Source organism: Sapajus apella, unplaced genomic scaffold, assembly GCF_009761245.1.
Source record: "Sapajus apella isolate SASKATOON/1434 unplaced genomic scaffold, GSC_monkey_1.0 scaffold13, whole genome shotgun sequence".
Classification (NCBI taxonomy): domain Eukaryota; kingdom Metazoa; phylum Chordata; class Mammalia; order Primates; family Cebidae; genus Sapajus; species Sapajus apella.
In genome coordinates, this window is record NW_022436953.1 from 151,201 (window position 1) to 172,106 (window position 20,906).

General features: G+C 45.8%; 1 protein-coding gene across 1 annotated transcript in view; it reads right to left on the reverse strand.

Moving 5' to 3' along the window:
- TLL2 (tolloid like 2) overlaps positions 1-20,906 on the reverse strand; it is a 148,747-nt gene that overhangs the window by 105,933 nt on the left and 21,908 nt on the right. Inside the window, exon 2 of the mRNA XM_032281152.1 lies at positions 7,225-7,335. Within this exon, the coding sequence (XP_032137043.1) occupies positions 7,225-7,335 (111 nt within the window). The remainder of the gene's footprint in view (positions 1-7,224; positions 7,336-20,906) is intronic.

Sequence of the window (20,906 nt, forward strand, 5' to 3'; positions counted from 1 at the left end):
ACAGAGTACAGAAAGGAACTCTAGGAACCCAAGGGTCTGTGAGTAAAGAAAGAGTCCAAGACCAGGTGTGGTGGCTCACACCTGTAATCTCAGCATTTTGGGAGGCTGAGGCGGGTGAATCACTTGAGATCAGGAGTTCGAGACCAGCCTGGCCAACATGGTGAAACCCTGTCTCTGCTGAAAATACAAAAATTAGCTGGGCATGGTGGCGAGCACCTGTAATCCCAGCTACTCGAGAGGCTGAGGCAGGAGAATCACTTGAACCCAGGAGGTGGAGGTTGCAGTGAGCCGAGATCATGCCACTACACTCCATCCAGCCTCAGTAACAGACAGAGTGATTCTGTCTCAAAAGCAAAGTAAAATAAAATGGAAAAAAAAAAAAAGAGTGCCCGTGATTCAGAGACAGGGCCCAGAGAGGGAACATGTCTCAGAGTCTCCCACTAATGTATTATTTTGAGCCCAGATACCCAAACCATTGGGGTTATGTAGACATCCTACACAGATGGCAGGAGTTTAGGAAGTGAGGATTTAGAGCAAGGTTGATTTCTTAAATAGAGATGGACATGGCCCAGTGGCTCAGAATAGACGAGGTGGGAAACACCAGCCTTCATCTGAGCCAGTAAGTAATTAAAACCATTTCCCTTTCAGAATCCACATTATAAGCATCAAGAAATCAGATCCAGGCAGGTACGGTGGCTCACCCCTGTAATCCTAGCACTTTGGGAGGCTGAGGTGGGAGGATCACCTGAGGTTGGGAGTTCAAGACCAGCCTGGCCAACATGGAGAAACCCTGTCTCTATTAAAAATAGAGACCTCTCTCTATTTAAAAAAAATGCAAGATTAGCTGGGCGTGGTGGCACATGCCTGTAATCCCAGTTACTCGGGGGGCTGAGGCAGGAGAATTGCCTGAACCCGGGAGGCAGAGGTTGGGGTGAGCTGAAATCACGCCATTGCACTCCAGCCTGATCAACAAGAGCAAAACACTGTCTCAAACAAACAAACGAAAAAAATCAGATCCATTATTCGGACAGAGACAATTGCAGGACAAGATTTCCTCTTCAGGTACATTCGCAAAGATGGACGTGCCCAATGCAGACATCCTGGACTCTGTAGGGAACAAACAAACACACATAAAGTTCAAAGCATTAGCCGCACAGGCTTCTTCTCCTCCACATCTCACGTGGCTAACCTGACAGCCCCATTCCTAGGAACTCAGGAATGGGGCTGTCAGGTGCGGCCACTGTCCCATCAAAGAGGATGTAAGAGGGCCGGAAAGTATGTGCACGCCTGTGTGCGTGTCTGTGTGTGTCTCCTGCTAAGTACTTCCTTCACTACACAGCTAATCCGATTAGCAGCTTTAGGAAACTCTGCAATGTTAATTCAAGGGCCCCATTCACAGAACAGCTTGCCCGAAGCCTGCCCAGGACTCCCATTCTTCTCACTGCAAGTAAAATGCACACAGAAGGACTTTCTCTCCCTGAAGAATCCATTCTTGCCTCCTTGCCCCCACACACATTCAAAATGCGGCTGTGTCATCCTCCAGCAGCCCCATGGCAAGGGCTATCAGAGAATGGGGGAGAAATAGCAGCTCTCTCCATCGCAAGCAAAAAATGAGGCCAATTTTAACAGCACCAACTACCCAGGCAATCTCCCCAAGCTGGGAGGCGTGCAGAGTAAAGAGGCATCACGAATGCAGCTGGATAAAGATGGGTAAAGAGCCTTGAATGGCTCATCCAGCCTTTCTCGGAGCCTTCATTTCCTTATCTGTTGAATAGGGACTTAGAACAGAGGGACCAGCTAGAACAGAGGGTATAAGGAAGGAAACTCGGGGCCTGCACAGGCACATCATTGCATCTGGCTGGAGGACCAGGAATGGGAAGAAAGGCTGGATACGTAGGTTGTGGACATAGCATGAAGTGTCTTAAGAGTCTGACCAAGGAATGCTTTTAATAACCAAGGGGGAGCTAGTGAAGGTTCTAAAGAGCACAGCTGTATCAGTTTCCTAGGACTGCCGCACAGCTTACAACTCAGTGGCTCACAACAGACCTCTATTCTCTCATAATCCTGGAGGCTAAAAGTCTGAAGCCCAGGTGTTGGCAGGGTACCACTCCCTCCAAATGCTGGAGGAAATAATCCATCTTTGTCTCTGCTTAGCTTGTGGTGGCTCCTGGCAACCCTGGTGTTCCTGGCTTGTGGCTGCATCACTTCAATCTCTGCTTCTGTCCTCATGTGACCTTCTCTCTGTGTCCTCTTCTCTTCCTATAAACATGTCATCAGTCAGTGAATTTAGGATCCCCCCTATATCCAGGATGATCTCATCTCAAGATACTCAACTAATTAGATCTGCAAATAAGATTACATTCTTATTTCTATTTGCAAATAAGATTACATTCTGTGGTTCCAGGTAGACATGGATTCTGGGAGGACCCACTACAGCGGTCACAAAGTTGCCAGGAAGATAAGCAGGGAGGAGACTGGAGTAAGAGAGACTAGAGGCAGGGAGACAAATTGGCATGAAATCGACACAGCTTGTGGCCCCAAGTGAACAGAAGACATGCTTCCTGCTATGAATCCTAAAGCTGTCAGTGGCTTTTTGTGGACACTGTAGTACCCCAAGTGGGCTCTTAGGCCAACCCAGACATAAGGTCTTGGTTCACCATTGGCACAGAAATACTCCAGCCTACTTTCCAAGTGACAGCACAGGAATGAGCACCTGCACTCTTATTCTTGGCTCCCCTCGCTGGCAGTATCATGGGCAGGTTGGTAAAGTAGAAGACACGGCAACCGTGGAGTTGAGAAACCCGGGTTCTAGTCCTGATTCTGCTGCTGACTAAATTTGGGCACATCTAGCAAATGAGGCTGACTAGATCACCTCTAGGGCAACTGACATGGTTTCCTTCTGCAGCCAAAAAAGCAGTTCCAAGATCATAGGATAAACAGGCAAAGGAGGGCTCTGGGGCTGCAAGGCAGGGTTCTGGGCTCTTCCCCCATGTCCCGCTCCAGGGACCTCAGACCTCTCCCTTTGAGCCCTCTCCCTACCCTCCAACAAAAGAAACAGAGTGATGCAGTTTGGCTCTGTGTCCCCACCCAAATCTCATCTTGTAGCTCCCATAATTCCCAAGTGTTGTGGGAGGGACCCAAAGGGAGTTGATTGAATTATGGGGCGAGTCTTTCCCTTGCTCTTCTCGTGATAGTGAATGGGTCTCACAAGATCTGCCAGTTTTAAAAACAGAGTTTCCCTGCACAAGCTGTCCTTGCCTGCTGAGTCCAATTAAACCTCTCTCTTTTGTAAATTGCCCAGTCTTGGGTCCGTCTTTGTCAGCAGTGTGAAAACAGACTAATACACAGAGGTGTCTACCAAAGCTTGGAAATGAGATTAACTTGCATCTAAGAATACATCTTCCCACACATTGGAAGTAGGAAAAGAGGGTAAAGGTATGGTTCCTCTTTAATGATTTTTAAAATTAAAACAAATGTTTAAAGATACATACGGAAAGTTATTCATAGCAACATTATTTGTAAGAGGAAAAAAAAATACAGAGAAAGTGGGAAACAACCTTCACGTTTATCTATAAGGCCTTAGTTAGGTAAATCATGGCAGAGTTGCACGTTGGAACACTACTGCCATTAAGATAAAAGAGACCCCAGCGTGCTACATGACAAGATGTCCATGATACAGTGTTAAGTAAACAACACAGACGCCAAAGCACATTAAGTAAAATCCCTAACCCCTTTTATGTTACATGCACACACGCACACACATGCACACATGCACATGCACACACACACACACACATGCACACGCACAGCCCGAGCACAGGAAGTCTGGAAAGAATCCAGCAAACCGGTAATGCCGGGGATCCTTGGGGCCAGGATAACAGAGGATTTTCACCTTCCACTTTATACAATTATGAGCTACTGGACTTTTTTTTTTTTTTAACAACAAGCAGCATTAGTTTAATCAACAAAAACAATAAAAATATTCCCATTCTGACAATAAAATAACTATTCTAGGTAGATGCAAAGTACTATTGGCCCTCAGAGAAAAATGATCAGGATAAAAATCACTTTGCCATAAAATCACGCTAGAAAAAAACTATCAAGCTTGGGAAGGAGGAAACACCAAGTATTATATATATTTCAAAGGCCTCATACCAAGCCCCCACACTCCCTCCACACACAGCAAATTTTCTTCATTCTCCACTTGTTTTAACTTTAATTTTAATTTTTTTAGAGACAGGGTCTCACTCTATCACCCACGCTGGAGTGCAGGGGCGTGATCTTGCTCACTGCAGCCTCGACCTCCCAGGAGGCTCAAGTGATCCTCCTGCCTCAGCCTCTCAAGTAGCTGGGACCACAGGGGTGACATGACCAGCTCCCGACTATCCACTTTAATCATAAACCCTCCCAGGTCAATCTTCTCTCTGCAAATATTAATAATAATGAGGAAGAAGCAGATAAAATTTATTAAGCATTTATTATGTGCCAGGCACTGTACTAAGCACTTTGCATATATTCTTTCTTTTCATCTTCACGGCATTACTCTGAGGTAAGGATTATTGCTCTTTGCATTTGACAGATGAAGAAACTGGGGCTCAGCTTAAGGATGCAAGCCCAGGCAGTTGACCCCAAAACCTGTGACCGCAGTCAACGCTCTCACCACCCTTTTGGGAGCAAAGCCCTTCTGAGGCTCTGGATCTCCTGAAGGCCCTGGGAGATGGCTCCGGGCTCTGCCATCTTTGCATGTCTCCACCTCCTCTCTGCCGATGTTGGCCAGCACCTTCTGGGTAGAAGGTCCTAGCCCACCTGTGGGGGATCTAAATCCAGGTGGAATGTAGGCGCTATGTTCTCTCCTGGGAGCTGATAAGGATATCAGCTCTATCAGCTCCCAGGAGAGAAGGGAGAAGACAGGCCTGCAAGTTCTTAGGTCATGTCCACCCTGAGCAAGTGGCGTGAGGGAGAAGGCAGGGCTGCTGGGCTTCCTCCACCGCAGCATCCTCAGGCAGCCTTCCCTCAACACAATGCTCTGGTAGCTGGGCATGCAGCTGGTGTGGTGGCTGGCCACCGCCTCACTACTCTTTGGGGTCTCTCACTCCCATCTGCCAACCTCGGCCCCCAAGGGACAGCAGGGGAGCTCAGAGAGGCAACCCGGGTATTCTTGATAGTGGGCCGGCGTCAACTCAGTGAGACCCAAACCTGGGACACCAAGACTCAAAGGCTTTACTGGATCCTGCACAAACACCACTCCTGCCTTCCAAATGAGTATGCCCCACCTAGAGCGTAAAGTGGTGCAACCACTTCGGAGAACTCTTCGACAGTACCCAAAGCTGAGCTGTGTGAGCCCTGTGACCCAGCGGCCCCACTCCTGGGCACAGGCCCAGTGGAAATGAGTGCTTGTGCTCACCAAAACATGACGTCCCAGAATGATGGCAGCAGCTGTATTTATCATAGCCCAAACCACACACTGCCCACACGTCTGTCAACTGAAGAACAAATAAACCCGGGTCCATTCATACAAGAGAATACTGCACACCAATGAAAAAGAACACGGCAACGTGAGTGAATTTCAGTCACAGGCTGCGTAAAAGCAGACAGACACAGAGTAACACAGACTGTGTGACTCCATACAGGTAAAAGGAATCTGTGGCGACAGAGGTCAGACCAGTGGCTACTCTGGGATGCGTATCGACTGGGAGGGGTGTGAGGAGTCTCTGGAGTCTGGAATGTTCCTTATCTTGGTCTGGGTGGTACCCATGGGCGTGTACATATGTAAAAGTTCATCATGTTGTATGTTTGAGATACGTGATGTTCACTATTTTTAAGTAACACCATAAAAAAGGTTTTAAAATATTTTAATGACACACACAAGGTTACAGTCAGGTCAGCTTCTCTAGACCTCTAGGTAAGAACTGGGAAGAAAAGTGTGATTAGATGGAGTGGTAGAAGTATGCAAAGATGCTTCCTTTGGTTAGAGCTTAAGTAAGGTTCTGGATATATTGGTACTAAAAATAATTGAAAACTCCATTTAAAATTTGAATAGACTTTCAGACCATATGCAAGACCTCAAAAATCCTAAGAAATGTCACTCATAAAACAAGACACCAAAAAGAAATCCTAAAGTTCAAAACTGCTCCACCTTCCTCCCAGCCACCGGCAATGAGATCCCCATAAGGTCTTGGCAATGTCAGCTCTCATCCACCGCCCCTGCAGGGAGGCTTGAAGGCAGGTCCCTATAGCTGCTTGGGTTCCTCATGAACCTCAGGAGGTGCCTCTGCCCTGGGCATGCCCACCCACTTCCCTCCAGGTTCCAGAGATGTTCCTGGATGTCACCATGTACATCAGCAGCCTGGGAGAGGGGTTGCCTGATACAACCCTCCCCGCAGCACCATCCCCACTGCAATCAGCATAGTGAGCTGCCCAAGCAGCCAGCCAGGAGCCCAGCACCCCAAGGGCACCTGGTGGGTGGGCTGCAGAGAGCAGTGGGAGAGGGGACTCCACTAAGGCACCTCTGATTCCACGCTGATCAAGTCATGCTCCTATTCATCAGAATCCTACAGCCCAGAGGGCAAAGCCCAACTCATGAGCTCAGCAGACAAGCCCTTCACCGTCTACCCCAGCCAACTTTTCCAGACACATCTCCTGCCACAGCCCACCCCAAAGGGCTGCCCTCCAGTGACTTACACTTTACCTCTGTCCCTCAAATGAAGAGAGTCCCCTCATACTTCCTGCCTTTGCAAAAGGCTCTCCTTCCACCTGAAATGTCCTTTCCCCACTTAGGACTCCTACTCACACTTCATGACCCCACACACGAGTGCCCATTCACAAGACACCAGGCAGGCTTCTCCACGCACTCTGTCTTCCCACTGCTCTTGGTTTCTGACACATTTGCTATGAGGTGTTATGGTTATCTGTTCACATTTCACTTGACTCTCCAGTCTGGAAATGCTAAACCCCAAGGCCAGAGTTCTAAGAACCAACATGGAGCTCCAGCCTGAACCCTCTGATAAAGAGGCAAATGGAGATTTTTGTAGAAGAATCAGCAAACTTGGAAGCCCCAGCTCCACTGGCTCCAGTGGAGAAGGGAGGATGACCTTTTTGATTTTCCACAAAGAGGGGTCACTGGACTAGCAGGTCAAATATTGGTGACTCGTGGTCCACATCTCCCCCTGCTGGAGTCCCTGGTCCCTCCCGTCTGGGCAGGAGAAGGGAGGATGCAGTACCTACCAGTGCTGTGTCCCGCTGCCCCCACGGACGGCTTGGTCCAGTCTCTGGCTTCGTCGATGTGAAATAGCTTCAAGTCATCTTCATCTAAGGCAATGTCTCCCCAAAAGGCAGCTGGGAAGAGAACACACAAGTAAGTGAATTTACACTGGATTTGCCAAAGTCAAGAAAAATGGATTTGCTAATGCTCCAGAGGGCATTGGGTATTGCGTAGTAAACTTTGGAAGGGACAGCCCATCCAGTAAAATTTCTCCTTGAGCCTAAGAGATAGATAGGGCTGGTGGAGGCAGAGGAACAGCTGGTATTAGTTCCGTGCATCAGAGCCCTGGGGCTGGGCCAACCACCATGAAAATCTAAATCCTAAGTCTGTAAGTTATTTTAAAAGGTCACCTGTCTTATCCTCACTCCAGGCAGCTCTGAGCAAAACCACCACAAAAAGACAGCTGCGTTTCTCTTCTTTATAGTCCCCAGGATACAGAAGAAAATGAACAATGTGATAAATTATACTGTTGTTCACAATTTTTGTTGCCCTTCCCTGGGGGAAGATTATAGTTCCCTGCCCCATTGGTGTCAGGACTGGACACACAGGCTGCTCTAGTTCAGTGTGAGCAGAAGCTTTAAGAGCTAGTGCATGATTCACTGTGTCCTCTTTGTCCTGCCCCAGAAGACAAGCGGTGTTCCGGACGGGGTTCTTCCGGGTTCATGCGGATCACCCTAGCTTCTGGTAAAGACAATGTATAGCACAGTGTGGCTTACCAGGATGAATATGCAGCATCGGTTAAAAAATGAAAACACTGTTTTTTTGTAGTGGAGAGGATGGATTTTTTTTTTTTTTAAAAGAGAAACAGAGCCTTGCTCTGTAGCCCAGACTGGAGTGCAGTATCACAATCATAGCTCACTGCAACCTCCAAAGCCTGGGCTCAAGCAATCCTCCCACCTCAGCTGCCTGAGTAGCTGGGACTCCAGGCACGGACACAACACCTGGCTAATTTTTAGAATTTTTTGGTAGAGACAGGGTCTCACTATGTCGTGCAGTCTTAAATACTTCTCCTGCCTTGGCCTCTCAGAACTCTGGGATTACTTATTACATATTGCATGTTTTCATAATCTTCTGAGATTCACGGGCATTCATTACTGGAGCACAACCTCTTTAACCACACTAATACAGAAACTGCTATCAGAAATAGTATGTTCTGTAACAAAAACCCACTGTCTTTGGACCAGGTGTCAAGAAAACTGTTACTAGAAGCTGAAAGGAAGTCATGTCTATCATGCGGTGGCAGTGACGAGGCATTCGGTAAGAGTGGTGCCTGCCTTCGCCTGGAAGGCGGACGACGGGCTGAATGTGCTGTGGTTTCAAACGCAGAGATGGAGCAAGAACGCTGATAGCATGCCTTGGTTGTTATTAACTATGTTTGATAAGGTACTACAAGAAAGAAACGGGCTCAAAAAATGGATAATTTTTGTAAGAATGACAAAGAATAGAGGGTCTAAAACTTCAGGGTCTCAGAGAGTTGGAAGAGCTAACCTATTCCCATAACTACATGGGAAAAAAAAAAGCTGAGGACTTCGAGCAACTAAGGTTGATGAAAATTCAGCTTTGAAAAAGGCAGCCCATCCAATAAAATTGGCTTTCTTTTTTTCTTCAATAGATATAATCTTTCTTTAATCGATGTAATCTATTGAAGGAAGAAAAATAAAATTTGTGGAGCAATGAAGAACCAAGCCCTGTACCCGACACATAGATGCTTTCCCTGCAGAGATCAAATATAACTTTTGAAATCTGAAACTCAATCCATCCAAGCTGTCCATGTTATAAAATCTATAAATTGGCTCATGCTTCTCCCTGTACTTGACACATAGTAGTGGTTTCTCTGCAGAGGTTAAATATAACTTTTGAAAATTTGAAACCCACGTCATCCATCCATGCTGTCCAGACTGTGAAATATATGAACTGAGACTCATGCCCCTCACAGCACTCATTTTTATATTTCTAGGTGGGATTTTCCCAGATCTACATCCCCCTTTTTTATTTAGCCACAAGCCACTAGAGGCTTTTAGTGTAGTGTCGAGAACAGCCTTTATGGAAAACTGGAAGTTTCTCTAAAAAGTAGCTTAAATGTATCATGAGACCCAGCAATTCAATTCCTAGGGATCTTCCCGAGAGAGATGAAACATATGTCCATACAAAGACATGCTCAAATGTGTATGGCAGCCTTCATAATAGCCTTAATCTTGAAACACCCTAAACATCCATCAGCTGTTGAATGGAGGAACAGGATGTGGCGTAGCTATACAATGGAACTATGTAGCAATTAAAAGGAACAAACTATAGACACATCCTCCAACAGGTATGAATCTCAAAAACATCATGTGAAATGAAAGAACCATTGCCAAATACTACATATTATGTGATTCAATTTATATGAAATGTCTAGAAAAGGTAATTTATAGAGCTAGAAAGATTTGTAATCACCTAGAGCTAGGGGCAGAAACAAGGATTGACTGTAAATGAACATGTGGAAATTTGGCAGGTGCTGGAAATGCTCTAGAGCTGGATGGTAGTTATGGTTACAAAACTATAAATTTACTAAAATCATACATATGCTTACAATAAGTGAATTACACAGTATGTAACTTATACTTAAGATGTCTGTTAAAGAAAAAACAAATTCAATCTTGTAGCAAGGACCAACCAAGATGATACCTGGTAAATCCTTTCAGTTGGGAAATAATTGTTCAGATAAAGAAAACTAAGAATGTGTTTCTATTTCGGAAGCTTCATAAGTGCAAGGTAGCAGTAATTAAGTCTGGAGAGAGGCAGACATGTTTAGAAAATAATTGTATGTGGCTATGGCACACACAGCTGAACCAAACAGATAAGAAGATGACTAATGTTGTAGAAAAGTATAGGACCCAAAAAAAGTCATTATCATGGCCTATGAGAGGCTGCCACTGCTTGACACTTAAAATGACATAAAATTACCCTTGGGCTCCCATCCTTGTATGGGAAAGAAACAGGCTGAAAAAGCTGCCCCTTAAAGGGCATAGTCTCTGATGCCCTCTTCACATATGGTCAATAAGAATAAGAAAAAAGGAAGGGTGGGACCTCCCAGAGTGTGGCGCTCAAAGCCATGGAGGGAAAATGAATGGAGAGCTATCCCTAGGAGGTGGCATTGGGGCCTCCTGAAGGAACCTTCCCCATCCTAGGGGCCCCTTGCAACATGTGCCCAGCCTGATTTCAGAACTCTTATGGATCAGTGACTGCTGTGCCTCCCAATCTTCCTCTTTCCAGATGGAAGTGTTTGTTATAGTTATCCTGTCCCTTATCCATCATTGTATATTGAGTATGTATTTGGTAGGGTGGGCAAGTATATGATTGTTTTAAAGTTCACAAATCTCTGGATGAAGAGGAGTCGCCTCCTGACTTAGTATAGAGACGATCACAAGATCTTGGAGTTGGAGCCTGGTGCCATGACTGGACAGGACTTTGGGGAAAGGTAAGTATGTTGTATATATGGAAGGAGAAGGAAAACAAGTATTTGTCACAAGAAGGGAGGAGACCTGTGACAGTCTATTATTGTTCATCATTTTTGCTGCTTCTCCTGAGTACAAATTATATTTCCCCCTGTCTCGGATGTCAGGCTTCACCATGTGATTTATTTTACTTATTATTTTTTTTGAAATGGAATCTCTCTCTGTCGCCCAGGCTGGAGTGCAGTCCCATGATCTTGGCTCACTGCAATCTCTGCCTTCCAGGTTCAAGCGATTCTTGTTCCTCTGCCTCCCACGTAGCTGGGATTACAGGCGTGCACCACCACGCTGGCTAATTTTTTTGTATTTTTAGTAGAGACAGGGTTTCAACATGTTGGCCAGGCTGGTCTGGAACTCCTGACCTCAAGTGATCCTCCTGCCTCGGCCTCCCAATGTGCTGGGATTACAGTCATGAGCCACTGTGCCTGGCCCACCACAATTTTTTTCTGACTAATGAAAGTGAGGGGAAGTGACATGTGTTATTCCCAAGCAGAACCCATAAGATCCAGCACATGGTTTTCCATGTTCTCTTTTCCCAAAGCCATAAGACAAAGAACGTTGCAGAAACAGACTGCTCTATCAGGCTAAGACACAGAGTGAAGATGATACGATCCAGGTTGAACATGTAACATAAGACAGAAACTTCGGTGGTTATAAACTACGGATACTTAGGGATTATTTAATACTGTATCATAATCTAGATTATAATGATTGACACATACAGGCTTTGCAAAATGATCTGTATTCGTATTCTGGCTCTGAAACTTACTAGCTCTGCAACCTCACACAAGTTACTCAGCCTCACTGAGCCACAAATGATTCATTATAAATAGAGATAATATTGCCTATTCTGGAAACCTGTTGAGAAAATTAAATGAGATCATGTACACATAAGTACACACACACACACACACACACACACACACACACACCATGACTTTCTTTTTCTCTTCAACAGATATAATCTTTCTTCAATAAATGTAATCTATTAAAGGAAGAAAAATAAAATTTGTGGAGCAATGAAGAAACAAGCCCTGTACTTGACACATAGTTGCTTTCCCTGCAGAGATCAAATATAACTTTTGAAATCTGAAACCCAAGTAATCCATCCAAGCTGTCTATGTTACAAAATCTATAAATTGGCTCATGCTTCTCCCTGTACTTGACACGTAGTAGGTGATTTCCCCACAAAGGTCAAATATAACTTATGAAAATTTGAAAACCACATCATCCATCCGTGCTGTCCATACTGTGAAACATATGAACTGAGACTCATGCCCCTCACAGCACTCATTTTTATATTTCTAGGTGGGAGTTTCCCAGATCTACATCCCCCTTTCTTATTTAGCCACAAGCCACTAGAGGCTTTTAAAAGAAACAATTGTGCAGAAGAATAAAGTTGAATTCCTACTTCACACCATATACCAAATTTAACTCAAAGGGAATCAATGACCTAAATGTAGGAGCTAAAACCATAAAATTATTAGAAGAAAACGTCAGTATAAATCTTCATTATCTTGATTTGGCAATAGCATAGATATAACATCAAAAGCACGAGCAACAAAAGAAAAAATAAATAAATTAGATTTCATCAAATTTATAAAATTTTGTGCATTGTGACATCAGAAAGGGAGGACATTATCAAGAAAGTGAAAAGACAACTTACGGAATGAGAGAAAATTTGTGCAAGTCGTATATCTTAGAAGAGTCTAGAATCCAGAATATAAAATGAACTCTTACAATTCAACGACAAAAAGGCAACCCAATTAAAAATAAGCAAAGGATTTGAAAAAACACATCTGTAAGGAAAAGGTATAAATGGCCAACACATGAAAAGATGCTCAAAAGCATTAGTCAATAGTGAAATGCAAATCAAAAGCACAATGAAGGACCATCTCACAGCCATTAGGATGGCTAGAATAAAAAATTAGAAAATAACAAGTGTTGCCTGAATACAATAAATGTCTCTCAATTTAAAGCTTTTCTTGGGGACTCAAACTTTGTACAAGGCAGTCTATCTGACAATCCCTTGAATTCTGACTGTCATCTAGGAACTCCCTTGAAATGTGTGACAAGGTTGGCTTGGTCAAAGATGTAGAAACCATCTTTCTCCATCTACATCAGCTGCCTGCACCAAACCCTTCCCACTTTCTTGATTTGGCACAAGACGGTCTACAGTGCAGCACCATTTTTCCCCCAACGAGAAAGTGTCCAGTGTCAATTATGGCAATGGCAATGTCAGGCAATCAGGAATACTTCTCAAACATTCCGAGAGAAGCAAGAGGGTGGGAGAAGGGAACAGATGAGCAGGCACTGCAAAACCACGCAAGCCACGGAGGTAACGTCGTGGTCTTCCAACTTCTGTGCTCGTGTGTTCCTAAATCATTTTGGAAAGCTACATATTCCTTTGTTAGCCTGACACTTCAGATTTTTCACGATGTTTAAAAACTTATTTTGCTCATGAGAAGAAACTAAAAACTATTTTATAAGATGATGCCTGACTATATGTGGAATAAATGTTTCATGATATGGCTTGGTAAAATAGCGTTAACTACCTCATGGAATAGCATGCTGAAACTGAAAGAAAACAACAAAAATGTTCATCATGGGTTTTATCCACACAGCTTGAAAAATTTAGAGGTCCAGGGAACAGTCTAGTTATACTTAAGAGAATCACTACCATTAACTTACCCTACTTCGGTTGTTCTGAATTCAAAATACTACCCCCTGCCCTAAGCATTTCCCTTAATAGAAATTCCTGTAGATGAAAGAGACAGAAGAACTGCAGGTCTAAGATGCTCTGACTCCTCATTGAAGAAGGCTGCTCTGTAACCAACCATTTCTTGTTTTTCCTTTGACACTCAGGGGTTTTGGAAACAGTGGGATTCCGGATGGGTTGTGGTAAGCCTCTCTTCTATGAAGTGCAAGAAGGGCCCTGTCTCCAGCATCCTCCAGCCGTCTTTAAGTATAGAGTCCTAGACGGATGCTTCGGAACATGGAAGTTCACTCGCTTGAACTGTCTGTAGACAGCACCCCTGGGAAGTCCAATGCCCCTGCACACCTCAGTTTGAAGGCAGAGCATGGCGGAGGGGCCAAGCAGGGCAGAGCAGCAGGGGGCCGCTCTGTAGCAACCCTTTCCCAAAGTCAAAGGACTGCTGGGAAACTCCTCCCACACTGTCCCCTGTGCCTGCTAAGCTGGCTTGTCTCCACCTCCTCATGCCCAGGGCTCAGGTGTCCTCCTGACACCAAAGGGTGGGCGCCCCAGGCTGATTCCCTTGCAGGAGAATTCTCCACGAAGGCACTTTCTGCCGGCAGGCTTCATTCACCTGGGGAGGCAGGCTCATTCAAACCATGTACTTTTTTTTTTTTTTTTTGAGACGGAGGTTCACTCTTGTTACCCAGGCTGGAGTGCAATGGCGTGACCTCGGCTCACCGCAACCTCCGCCTGCTGGGTTCAGGCAATTCTCCTGCTGGGTTCAGGCAATTCTCCTGCCCCAGCCTCCTGAGTCGCTGGGATTACAGGCACGCGCCACCATGCCCGGCTAATTTTTTGTATTTTTAGTAGAGACGGGGTTTCACCATGTTGACCAGGATGGTCTTGATCTCTTGACCTCGTGATCCACCCGCCTCGGCCTCCCACCGTGCTGGGATTACAGGCTTGAGCCACCGCGCCCGGCCTCAAACCATGTACTTTTAAGCCAGAAAGACCTGGGTTCCAATCCCAGTGCCATCACTGAAGAGCTGTGTGACCTCAGGTAACTCACTTGGTCTCTCTGAGCTGTGGTTTCCTCATCTAGAAATTGAGGGGCCTACCTGGTAGAAGTGTGTGAGAATTAAACGACATGAGGTCTGTTACCAGCAGGTGCCGGGCCTGGCCTGTGGCGAGCACGCAGTGAAGAGAGGGCCACTCCAACCTTCACTGGGCTCCTCCTGGTTCCTGTCTCTCCCCCTCCCCTACCTGTCCTCATCCAGAAAACCCTACCCTGCAAAACTCAACTCGGCTTCCATCACCAGTATTTGCCCTCTCACCCCAACACATCCTTTCCTTTCTCTGTATTCCTTTAGGACAAACACTCTCAACCAGACAATATTAACCAGACCGTGGGGGCTAAATCGTGCTGCTATACTCACCTAAGACCTCGCCAGCACAAGCCAGGCATTGGCGGGTAGGGGCGGGGCTGGAGGAGGCGAAGTTGGGGGAAGGGGGAGATCATGTTTTCTGTAATGCTTTACAGTTAGCGCTGGATTGTATATATACATCACTGCTTTTAGATTTTGCATCACCCCATATTTATCTCGCTCCACTTTTACCGATTAAGAACCTGAGACTCAGAAAAGAGAATGGCTTGCTTGGGGTCACAGGGCCGGCCAGCAGCAGAGACAGAGGCCCCCAAGCCAGGCTTCTTCCCAGTCCCTCAGCGGCTTCCTCATCTCCTAGCATGTACTCAGCTTCCCAGATTGTGCCAGAGTCTACATGCCATGAGGACAGGTTCCCATGTGCATTTCACTTGTGAAATCCCATTTTATACTCGCCAAGGAAAGTCATCACACGGTGCTGTGTGGGCCTAGCAGCTGACTGTGAAGGAACTGAATCAGATACCCCCGGCTCACGTCCTGCCTGGGAAGCCTTGGACAAATAACTTCACCTCTCTGAGCCTCAGTTTCTTCATTTTGCAAGTGGGAATAAAGAGTCATAATATCTTCCACATGGGGTTGTTTCGAGCATCAACTGAGATCATGTGGATCCAGGCTCAGCATAGGGCTGGCACCAGGCTCCACTCAGCCAATATGAGATGGAAGAGCTGCACCCTGCAGGCACTGAGGTCGCCGGCCATGGCCCACTTCAATGGGGATGTGCTGAGACGTTTTCACACATTTGATCCCCTTGGGGGGCACTAACTTAGCGCTAGCGCGCCCAGCCCAGGGCGGCTCTTATCCACAGCAGCCGAAAGACGATATGGCCTGGCCCTTCCGCAGCACCTGCAGGAAGTCCCTATGGCATGGGCCTGGATCCTAGCCCACCTCAGAGCCCAGGGAGCCCCTTCCCATGCCAGCCCGGGCTCCCACGCTGCGGTCCTGCACACTCTTCCCTTGTGTTCTACGGATCCTGCCCCAGGATCCCACAGACAGTTCCTGTGGATCCCGCTCAAAGACAGTCCAAGAAGGCCATCTGCCCTCCACTCAGAGGGGACGCAGTCCATGACATGAGTCCTCAGTGCTGGCCCTCAAGCTCACAGATATAGCCTTACAGCCACAGTGGCTGCACCCAGGACACAGGTCCAGATGTCAGCTAGAGTCTCCAAGTGACGACCACCTTCCATAGACAGCAGCATGTTCTGCAGAGGTCTGAGGGATTTGTTCAAGTCACACAGTGAGTCATTTGGCAGAGTGAAGACTCAAGTCCAGGACCACTCGTGACACTGGGGACTGAACCAGCAGGGCCCGCATGCCTCTGGAAGCCAGGGATGGAAATCCCTGTGTGGAAGGAAGAAGGAACTGCCTTTGATGCTCTAGATCTGCGGTGGGGAGCCACCACCCCAGACTCCTGACACAGCATGTTCTTCATAGCAGAAGTTGTTCCATTATATGAAATGTGTGTCTTCAGAGAGAAGAGCAGGGCACTAAGGGGTAAGTTCAAAACCACTATAGCCCAGGAACAGCAAAGTGCTCTGTGACTAATTGTGATGTGTGCCATGGGCATGAGTGCAGAGGGCAACCCTCATGGCACACATTTGCCATCCTTGCTTTCCTCGTTAAGAAGGAAATAAGGGTAATGCTGCTGCAGGAGAGAAAACAGGAGTTTGGTATCAAAGAAGCTGCTCTTCCTAGATAATTTAAAGGAATAAATTAAAAAGTAATTCCAAGCCAGGTGCAGTGGCTCACACCTGTAATCCTAGCACTTTGGGAGGCCAAGGTGGGACGATTGCTTGAGCCCAGGAGTTTGAAATCAGCCTGGGCAACAAAGTGAGACCACTGCCTCTATAAATAAATAAAAAAATTGGCTGGGCATGGTGCCACACACTGGTGGGCCCAGCTACATGAGAGGATGAGGCAGGAGGATCACTTGAACCCAGGAGGTCGAGGCTGCAGTGAGCCATGATGGTGTCACTACACTCTAGCCTGGGCAACAGAGCAAGACCCTGAGAATGGAAGAAAGAAAAGAAAGAAAAAAAGAAAGAAAGAAAGAAGAAAGGAAGAAAGAAAAGGAAAGGAAAGGAAAGGAAGAAAGAAAGAAAAGAAAGAAAGAAAGAGAGAGAGAGGGAGGGAGGGGGGAAGGAAGGAAAGAGAAAGAAAGAAAGAAGAAAGAAAGAGAAAGAGAGAAAAAGAAAGCAAGCGATCCCATCAACATGGCACCCACTAACCACATGTGGTTACTGGGCATTGAAATGTGATTAATATAATTGAGGAACTGAATTTTACATTTTATTTTCTTTTAATTAATTTAAGTTTAAATTGCCACCTGTGGCTAGCTATATTACAATATAGCGTAAATAATATAAATTATAAGTGATACAATACAAACTTCTATTACTTATAAAATAAAATCATATAAAAATTATATTTAAAATAACATAGCTAAGCTGGGCATGGTGGCTTACACCTGTAATCCTAGCACTTTGGGAGGCCGAGGTGGGCAGAACAGTTGAGGTAAGTCTGGCCAACATGGTGAAACCCTGTTTCTACTAAAAGATACAAAAATTAGCCAAGCGTGGTTGTGCACACTTGTAGTCCCAGCTACTTGGGAGGTTGAGGCAGGTTGAACCCAGGAGGTGGAGGTTAGAGTGAGCTGAGATTGCGCCACTACATTCTAGCCTGGGCAAAAGAGTGAGACTCTATCTCAAAAAAATATTTTTTTTAATTAAAATAACATATCTAGGAACAACCTTGATGACAAAAATATGTTACTAAGTCAAGAAATGTAAAATGATACTAAAAGCTATAAAACGTGACTGACATAAAAGTTGAGACAGCCAGGCACGGTGGCTCATACCTGTAATCCCAGCAGTTTGGGAGGCTGAGGCAGGCGGATCACTTGAGGTCGAGAGTTTGAGACCAGCCTGACCAACATGGAGAAACCCTGTCTCTACTAAACATACAAAATTAGCCAGCTGTGGCGGCACATGCCTGTAATCACAGCTACTTGGGAGGCTGAGGCAGGAGAATTGCTTGAACCCAGGAGGTGGAGGTTGTGGTGAGCTGAGATCACGCCACTGTACTCCAGCCAGGGCAACAAAAGCAAAACTCCATCTCAAAAAAAAAAATGTTGAGACGTCTTTCTGATAAGAAAGACTATTGTAAAGAACCATTAACTCTTTCCAAATTATGTGCAGGTTTAATACACTTCAATCAAAATCCCAATTTTTTAACTATTGGCAAGATGATATTGATGTTAATCTGCACAATCAGGTGAGAACAGCCGAGGAAGAGTACCGAAGGAGGACTGGCTTTATCAGACATCAAGATATGTTATAAAGCTATAATAAGTCTGCAATGTAGAATCATTTGGAAGCAGTCCCTAGGTTATAGCTAAGAAAACTTTCATGGGATAAAACAGGTCTCACACATTTGTGAAAAGCAGGGATCTAAGCAATGGATGATGCTGAAGCAAATGGGTTAGCTATTTGAGGAAAAATCAATTGGCTTTGAACCTTATACTATCCACCAAAATTAATTTCAAATAAATAAAAAATTAAATCAACAAGTGGACTGAACAACACTTAGAAGCAAATGAGTTAAGCCTATGGATTCAACACACAAAGCTATTGAATTCTTACTGAAAGGCAGAGAAGACTTTGAAAGTATTCCTATCACCTCTTCCACTACCAATCCCAGCTACTCCAGGTGTAATCCTCAGACCAGCAGCATCAACATTGTCTTGGAGCTCGACAGAAATACAGAATCTCAGAGCCCACTTCAGACCTACTCAGTCAACATCTGCATGCTAACAACATCCCTCAAGGAAATCGGGTGCACCCTGGAGTTTAGAAGCACTGACCCAAGGCACCAGGGACTCTGTTTCCAACCACGACCCTGGGGTCATGGGCTCCCCTCTGCCTCTCTGTGTTTTACATGGCTGTAGTGAAGATGGTAGGCAGGGCAATTCTTCACAGAGATGTAGAACTTGAACGGATGGGCCGCAGGAGCATTTAAAATGCACATCCACGAAAATGCCCTCAGCTCCAGTCTTGGCTGACCCCACTGGAGCTTCAACCTGCAATTGAGGGACTCGTCATCAGGTGGTAGGGTTTCCTTGTGATGCTCCAGCTAGTACATACCATTTCAGGAATAGATTATGAAGTACAATAGGAAACATGTTTTTCAGAAATCAAAAATTAAAATCTTTGTAGTTAAATACAGTTTTAAAGCTGTTATGTAATATATTTGGAAATGTAAAGGAACTAGATTTAAAGACAGGATTTCTGATGATATATAATCAATCAGTGGTGTGCCGATATTTAACAATTGGCTGGCGTGGGGGAGAGTTTTGGTTTGCAGTGTTTGCTGATTTCCCTGGTATAAATGCTCCCACTGTGGCTGATTTCAGATCACTGAACATGGAGTTGGGAAAAGGCATACACAGTTGGTCTTTGCAAGGAGGTAACAGCCAGCTCCATGCCATTGCAGTAATGACAGAAAGTACCTGTAAAATACCTCACAGTTTCTGAAGTTGTGTTATGTTTCCCAGCTGATGCCATGTGTGTACCTGATTTGGGGGGCTGCAAAATATGACCATGATTTGAGCCTTGCAGGGAAAGGCCCATCTCTGCAGCTCCCATCCAGGATTTGCACAGCAGAGATTTTGCCCTGTCTGTCTTTTCCCCATCGACAGCAGAAGCATGCGGCACTCACTGCGTCCCTGGGACCAGGCCGAATGCCCTCTACATATTACCACAATCTGGCCTCTCACTAGTTTCAGGAGGAAGCCGTTCTTGTCCGCTTTTTATAGAAGAGAAAAAAAAAAAAAGCCATGAGGGAGGTAGGAATTGGCCAAGGTCATGCAGGAAGAAGCAGCACAGGTTTTCTGAGTCAACACAAGTCTCTTTGATTCCAAAATCAGATCCCTGCCGGGCGCGGTGGCTCATGCCTGTAATCCCAGCACTTTGGGAGGCCGAGGCAGGTGGATCACCTGAGGTCAGAGACCAATGTGACCAACATGGTGAAACCCCATCTCTACTAAAAATACAACAGTTAGCTGGGCATGGTGACGGGTACCTGTAATCCCAGCTATTCGGGAGGCTGAGGCAGGAAAATCGCTTGAACCCGGGAGGCAGAGGTTGCAGTGAGCCATGATCGCTCCACTGCACTCCAGCCTGGACAACAAGAGTGAAACCCCGTCTTAAAAGAAATCAGATCTCTTATCCAATTCTCCCCAAAGTTCCACATTCTAAGAAGTTACTAAGAAATGCTGTTAAACCACCTTCTTTACTGCAGGACTCTCCAGAGCCTTTACAAATCTAACAAAGATCACGATTCTTCAACAGAAAGATTGGAATGCAGCATTTCCCAACATAGTTGCCTCTGAGATCTCCTTTCCCTGGGTCTCCTGCCCTAAGGCACACATTTTGGAGACTGTTGCGCTGCTCCACAGTCCTCCAGGAATGACAAACTTGTAGGACTGGAAGAGGCCATACAGGTCATCAGGTCCAACGCTCCATCCAGAAACAGGGACCTCACGCCCTTCCATCACATCCCCCTTGATCTTTGAAGAGCAACCTCTGTTTCTTCCAAATCTGGTGTTTTAGATCTCCTCTCAGGACCAGTGCACTGAAGAGAAAGGGACGAATAGTTCTGAAACACCCACACGTGCAGGCTCCTCTCGCTCCTCTGGCCCTCAGGACAGCAAACCTGTGCAATGCGCATCATCATACCCACTGTCAGGTGAGGACTGCAGGCACAGAGAGATTTAGGCAACTTACTCCAGGCCCCCTCTCAATTCTAACCCTTAACTACCATGGGCCTTTGGCTCCCTTAGTAAGAAGCATGGAGAGGAGGAATGACTAATTCACAGCCTTGGAAGGGTAGAATCAGGAAAGCCTCACAAAGGGGATGATACTTGAGTGGGAGGATGATGAGTGAGCTGCAGTTTGGCAGGTGGATAACAAGAGGAAAGGGCATGCTGGCTAAAGGGGCAGCATGTGCAAAGGCCCTGG